This window comes from Apis dorsata, unplaced genomic scaffold (genome assembly GCF_000469605.1).
Source record: "Apis dorsata unplaced genomic scaffold, Apis dorsata 1.3 scaffold_1170, whole genome shotgun sequence".
Classification (NCBI taxonomy): Eukaryota; Metazoa; Arthropoda; class Insecta; order Hymenoptera; family Apidae; genus Apis; species Apis dorsata.
In genome coordinates this window covers 102,003-109,556 of record NW_006264267.1, presented here as the reverse complement: position 1 = coordinate 109,556, position 7,554 = coordinate 102,003, and the positions used below count along the sequence as shown (strand labels likewise).

Below are 7,554 nucleotides of genomic sequence, written 5' to 3'. Positions count from 1 at the left end.
GTATATTTATAATATTCTTTAATTTTTATGTATTTAAAAATAAAATATAGTAATTCAATATATATAAAATATTATAAAAATGTCAAACTCAATTGAAATGGAATATTTATTTGAAAATTAACTTAACATTTATAAATATTTCGATTATCTTCTAGTTTATATATTGTTTATGACTATATCACGTGATTATGTTCGTTGTTTCAAAAATATTTCAATTTGTAAACAAATTTACAAATTATATTAATATAATTATTGTAATATAAATTTGTAATATATAAAATAAATTTTATGATTTGATAAAAAAATTCCATAAAGTATTTCTACTGTTTTTATATTTTTATAGTTATAAATTAAAAAAACAAACTTGAAGAAAACGTTAAAGGATCAATAATAATAAAAATACTAAAAGTAAGTTTGTTAAATTATTTAAATATATTTTGAATGAAAAATGTTACTTCATGTATTATAAAATTAATATATATGGATAATTATAAAAAAATAAAATTTAAATGGTATATTATGGATCATTTTAGATACATTACAATGGAAAAATTAAAGTGGACAACGCCAATTAAAAGTGGAAACGAACGCGAAAATTTAACAATTAAAAGTCCCGTTATATATAAGACTCCTGTTAAACAATGTGAAACAAATTCAAAATGTACAACATATCAAAGTAATATTAGTTCCTTTAGTGTTCTTCCAAATCATATTACACCTCCCTCAGGTTTAACAAAGTTTATGGCAAGGAATCCATTTGAGACTGATTTAACTAATAGATTACATTTATCTGTGATTAGTCCAACTGTATTTAGTAAGGTAATTTTTTAAAATATTTATTAAAACTAAAAATTTTATGATATTTTTATTTTATTAAACGATATTTGAAAATAATGAAATTATTTTTATATCATTTTTTAATTGCTGTAATTATGTATATAATTATTATAATGTTTCTAGGTTTCAAGTCCATCCCAACAATCTTCAAACTTTGAATGGAGTGTAGATGAGCTAGCTTTAATACAACCAGCAAAAATAGAAGAGTTTCCCATACAACAGATACATTGTATTGATACAGAAACTGAAATAAAAGCTCAAGCAGCTATTGATCAATTTTTTAATGAAAATGAAATAATTCCAAGTCCATGGGAAACAAAGAGAAAAGAAATTAAGACAAAAATTGAAGTGAATACTCCTGTAAGGTCTTCCACTGATTTGAATTTGGATTCTTCTAACTCAAAAAAAGATGGTATTTATATTAAATAATCAAGAAATATATTTTCTATGTTTTAATTTTTTTATTTTAATTTTTATTATAGGTTGGAGTCAAACAATGTTAACATTTGCACCTGAATTGCCATCTCATGTTATGGAAATTTTAAAACCTTACTTTACATTCGTTCAAGTAAATACAAAGTTGATATTATTATTCAAATTATTAGATATTATTGCTTTGATTTTAAACTACTTTTTTTGTTTTTAGAACCAAAACATTGAAAGTGATGATGCAAATTCAAGTAATAATTCTTTAAGACGAAAGTTGTTTTTCAATCATGAAGATTATATAGATAATGATGAATCTTCTATCTGTGTATCACCAGTAAAAATGAACGGATCTTTAGTATTATCTTCCAGTCCTCCACAAAGTGGAATGTTAATTCATGGTGCTCCTTTAAAAGTAAATACAAATGTATTTTAATTAATTTTTATTAACCTATTTTATTATTCAATATATAAATATTGAAATACAGAAAGCACTCAAATTTTTTTTTTTTCAGTATTCATCAAACGAAGATTGTCATTATGATACATCACAAATTAATACAGAAAATTTATCTCCTCCCAACGTATCTCCTATACACAATGCAATCCACATGTCATGCGAAAGTATAAAATCTCATTCAACTACTCAATTAAACTTTACTATGAATATGAGCATAGATCAACCTAATAATCAACATAAAGAATTATTAGATCATTCTTTAGGTAATTATTCCACATTATTAATATATATTTATTAAAAAAATAATCTACAATATTATTTTTTTAAATATGATTATCTATTTTTTTAGATAAATCCATTAATAAGAAAAACTTAGAAAGAAAAGTCGAATTTTTAAATGTACATAATAATTCCACATGTGATACTCGCATAGAAAAAAAAGTCCTAAAAAACTCGATCTATGTTGAGCACAATTGCGATAATAAAACTTCAGAATTCAATTTTAAATATAAAAATACTGACAATACGCTTAAATACATGACTGATTCGTGCAAAATGAATACGAATGACAGTATCTTTCAGCAAACAAATGCGATCTTAGCTACTTCTAATCAGCAAAGTGTTTCAAACTCTGCGCAAGACACAGGTTATCAAACTTATAGTATGAATAATACAACAAATATTACTGATAGTTATAATATTACTCCAGTTAAGCAAAAGCTTTGTTGGGGTGATCAAATTTTAATAACTGATGATGAATTTCCTCTATCTGATTGGAAAGAGAATATGAAGAATATCTTTAGTTCTACTCCGTCACGAACGAATAGGGAAAAGGATAATCATGTATTTTAGATAATTTTTTTAAGAAATGATATATAATCTATTTAATTTTGAACATAAAATTATAACAAATAAATTGCTTGAAAGCTTAGAAATAATTTAAATATATATTATTGGAGATATATATATATATATTAGATAATTAAAAATAATATTATTATTTGTATTTTTTATATTTATATTCTTATTTTATTATGATGTTTTGTTTCTTAGTTAAATTTATAACATATAGATTTTAATATATAATGAATAATATAATTTTCAGTTTTTCACTGCTTTATATAATCTAAAATAGATTTTTTATAATATTAGATATATAAATATTATAAATAAATATATGAATACATTTGTTTAATATTGAATAAAATTATAATAATAATATATTAGATTTCAATTCAAATTAAATACATCAAAATTTAAATATATCTTTTAAAAATATTTTTAAAATATGAATACCTATATATAATGTATCTCATATTTTTCATATTTTAATTACGAATTAATTTTCGTATTAAAATGTGTAACAATTGATTAAAATCAAGGAAGATAACTGAAAAGTATATATATCTTACAAAAAATATCAATCTGATATAAAATATTTATTAATTATTAATTATTGATGATAATATTTCTAATGATCATATAATCATGATTATCATAAAAAACTAAATACACATATATAAAAATATATAGAAAGTTATGGAAAATTAGAAATTTTTCAATTCAATTGTTTTTGTAATTTTTTAATTGAAACTATGTAATTATTTTAGGTTAATTTTATCAACTATATTTTAAGTGAATTTAAATTATATTTAATTAATTTTTGATTCTATCTTTTTTTATAAAAAATATCAAGAACAATTTTTTGTCAAGATGAATGCAAATCTCAAACTTTGTGAGTCCGATAAAATTGAAAAATTATATATTCTAGAAATTTTTATTGATTCGGTTACTATTTATGCCGAAAAATTGCAAAAAATTCTTCCTAACGAATTAGGTGTTGATTTAAAATTTATCGATATGCCATTGTTTCGAATTTTTCAAAGTTATTTTTTATTAACCAAGCCAGATAGATCAAAAGAGATAACTCGCGGACCAGGAACTTTTACTATAAATTTTAATGCTGGTAAAGCATATCTGTTCACTAGAAATCCCGCTGAACTTGTAGCACAAATGCGATCTAAACCCATATTATTAGACGTATATAAAATCAAAAAAATCGTTATTTGTCCCGAGGAAGTAAAAAAGTATCCATTAGGACATTCAGTAATTCCGATACCAGGTTGCTTATGTGATTACATAATGATGGCAAGCAATGATATATATCATTTACCAAAACCGTATAAAATCAAAAATATTTTTGTTCTTATGGACGAGGAATATAAGCCAACTGGTTATATAAATATTTTCTTGAGATTGACTTGTTTTGGAACATATACAATCAATCCCTTCGTAATCGCAGGAAAAAGATTATTATATAGAAATATTGGTTCATTTAACGAATTTTTGTGCACTAAAGTAATGTATCCAGATGAGGAAGAAAGAAGAGCAGCAGAAGCTGGTACAAAATTCTGCATGCCTGAAAAACTACTTGAAGAAAGTGAACTAGATACTCCTCCAAGAGCAATAAATATAGCTCATTTGATATTAATTTGTAAAGATTTATCGGAAAAAGACGGATATCCGCCAAATGTGATTTCTCCAAATTATCCCCCGAAAATTCCAGAAGTAAGTACTGAAGAAATTAAATTTGATATTAATAGAACACGACGAAAAGGATTTAAAATGATAGTTCAAGAAGAAGTTAATGCTATTACTCCAAGATATAAAACATGTATTAATATTGGATGTCCTGGTAACATTTGCACGGGACAAAAATAGCAATAAAGTTAATATTAAATAAAAATAAAAGACGATCATCAAATTAAATAGAATTAAAAATTATTTTCATAAATAAAAATGTTAAAAAAGAAATAAATATTGTAAAAGGATAAATTAAAAATAACAAAAAAATAAACGATTATAACAAAAAAATAAACGATTAATTTTTAAATTATTCTTTAAAATATTCTAAAAATATAACTTGTGTAACTTTTTTATTAACTTGAGATAAGTTTTTAAGAAAATAAAATAAAACGTGTAAAAGTAAATTGTGATATATAAATCATTGTATAAAATTTCTAACTTCGGCCGTAATAAATCGTAGAGGGCGTAAAAAGCATTATGATTTTTTTTGAGGTCGGTATTTCAGAGCACGTAATATAAAGTTTGATAAAACATCATATTTGATTTATAAATTTGATCTCAAAAATTTTTATATCGCGAAAAAATATCATATCTATACTTTGTTCATAATTAACATTTATTGAATATTAAATAATTAAAAGGATTTTAAAAATGTAAAGGATACATTAATTAGTCGATGTAACTGCGATTATTTTCGAAGCAATCTTTAATATAGCAACATAGTCAGTCTTACAGTAATAAGCCAAAAATACAATCTATATATCGAGCTTTCGGAGAATGGGCAAAAATGATTTGTGTTTTCCTTCATAACTAAATCGTAGGACCAAAAAAAGATTAACGATCGCATTTCGTGGAAGAGAAGGAAAACATGTGCTCCTTTCGCCCGAACTCCTGAGACGAATTTTACAATTTTACACATAATCATATTGTGTATCACGCTGCAAAATTGTAGGTCCTGTTCTTCCACGATCTAAATCTCGTTTTGAATGAAAGAATTTCACGAATGTATATACGTAAATTGCATTTTCTTCCACCACGGCAACGGAATGACATTTTATGGTCCTATTTTCAGTGAATCTTTCGATGAATTATAATTGAAAAAATTGTAAATTAACAACGAGCGCAGAAATGTGTCACTATGGCATATATCATTCTATCAACAATTGCAATATTTACAATAGTGCCTGCTAGAAAATGCATCTCAAAATATTTAAAAAAATACAATTTTTAAAATATCTCAATTTTCAAAATCAATCCAAGCGAGCAAGTTCTTAAAATCGTTAATATACGACAGACTAAAATAAAAATTGTTAAAGTTTAATCTAAATTTTTATCTAAACTTTTATCTATTAATTTAAAATTTTATTTATCTTATTACAATATTAAATTATAATTGAATTTGCAAAATTATTTTAATTAAAATTAATTTTAAATTATAAACATAATATAAACTACTTTTTAGTACGGTTAATAAATATATCTTAGAAAACTATATATTTATCTCTTTCGATATATAAATTTTAATAGAATCCGAATTTAAATAATAGGAAAAAAGAAAACGAGCGTCTTTCTGATTTTCTTCGAGTTGCGTTTTTCGAGGCATTATTGTATAAATTAGAAATGAAAAAAAATTTTGTACATATTATTAAGCTAATTTATAAATGTTATACCAAAAAGAAAATATTTCGAATTTAAAAAAACTTATCATTATAAGACGAGGGTTTGCTTTGAGTTGCACACATTTCTGAGCTAAATGTGTTACAAGTCTCATCACAAGTGAATCGATTTGATCTCTGTGACTCGACTCAATCTAGTTTCAAAAGCGACATTTTAATTAAATATGCATTGAAACACTATCATAACGAGTTTCAATCTTTTAAATTTCAGTGTACAAGAATGAATCGTAAACGTTTACAGTGAGTTTAGAATATATCAAACAGTGCAAAATAACGTTGGCTTTAAACAAGATTAAAAAGCATAGATCCGAAGAAAATTTTGTAATTAAGGCCCGATTTTCAATATCATTTTGTCATCAATTTATTCAATTATTTGATTATAAATTACTATATCAATATAAACTACTTCTACCAATCAAATTATATTTTTTTTTCGCCAATTGTATTATTATTTTATTCATAAACATAACTGGTTTAAAACAACTTGTTAAAATTCGGACTACAGTTCTTCTAAGAAAATAAAATAATTTATCTTTGATTTTAATAATATAGTAATGGAGAACATACATTTTGTTTATTCATTGTTATCAATTGTTATATTAATTGATATATTATTTATAATAAAAAAAAAAGGAATTTAAAAAACTTTGAACTTGAAAATTTTAAGACTTCAAAAGTTTTTAAAATAATATTTTTTTCAAAATTTTTCTCCAAGTCTGTCGGACATTAATTACAAATTATTTTAGGACACTGATACAATTTCGGACCTAAATTATTACCAGGATAGGGAAAACGATAGATACAAATATATAGATATATTATAATAGTTATTTGAAGAAACATTTAAAGCCTTACATAAAATATACAGTATGATGTGTATCGGCACGTATGTATGATAAAATTATGTGATATCTATGTGTGTGTATGTGATTGTATACCTTTCATTTCTCTCGTACAGATAATAATCGTGTCACACGTTGAACTTAACCAGCATGTCTATATATATATATATATATTTATAATTATTATACGTGTTCAAAAGATGTCTCAAAATATGCAATCATATTCTTTAACGATCTTTTTTCTTCTTTTTCTTCCTCCTTCTTCATTTCTTTTTTTATTTTTTAGTTCTCGTTAATACAAAGAGAATAATAATACATATTCTCAAGATTGAAATACATTATTCGGTGTACTCTTGGACTGAGACTTGATACGGCAGTAGTAATAGTAATAGTAATAATAGTAGGAGGAGGAATAGCAGTAATAGTACCAGTAGTAGCAATAGTAATAGTAGTAGTAATAGTAATAATAATTTTAATAAGAACAAGAATAAGTGTAAGTGTAAGAATAAAAATAATAATAAGAGTAAAAGTGAGTAAATATGAGAATAAAAGTGAGAATAAGAGTGACAGTAAGAATGATAGTGAGAGTAAAAGTGAAAGTGAGAATAAAAATAAAAGTAAGAATAGGAGTAGGAATAGGAGTAGGAATAGGAGTAGAAGTAGGAGTAAGAGTAGGAGTAGGAGTAGAAGTAAAAGGAATATAAGAGTAGGAATAGAAGAGTAAGAG

The 7,554-nt window shown here is 23.8% G+C and overlaps 1 protein-coding gene across 1 annotated transcript; it reads left to right on the top strand.

Annotated features, from left to right (window-relative positions):
• The first annotated feature begins 509 nt into the window (after positions 1 to 509).
• LOC102675975 (protein aurora borealis) lies at positions 510 to 2,663 on the top strand. The gene is made up of 6 exons (XM_006624895.2): positions 510 to 819; positions 961 to 1,249; positions 1,320 to 1,405; positions 1,484 to 1,678; positions 1,779 to 1,986; positions 2,073 to 2,663. The coding sequence occupies exons 1-6, from the start codon at positions 520 to 522 to the stop codon at positions 2,573 to 2,575; spliced, it is 1,581 nt and encodes a 526-aa protein (XP_006624958.2). The 5' UTR covers positions 510 to 519; the 3' UTR covers positions 2,576 to 2,663.
• Positions 2,664 to 7,554: the final 4,891 nt, after the last annotated feature.

Coding starts and splice junctions, on each gene's coding strand:
- LOC102675975 (XM_006624895.2), top strand. CDS start 520: ATGGATCATTTTAGATACATTACAATGGAAAAATTAAAGTGGACAACG. Junction 1,250..1,319: donor TTCTAACTCAAAAAAAGATG/GTATTTATATTA, acceptor TTTTTATTATAG/GTTGGAGTCAAACAATGTTA. Junction 1,679..1,778: donor TTCATGGTGCTCCTTTAAAA/GTAAATACAAAT, acceptor TTTTTTTTTCAG/TATTCATCAAACGAAGATTG.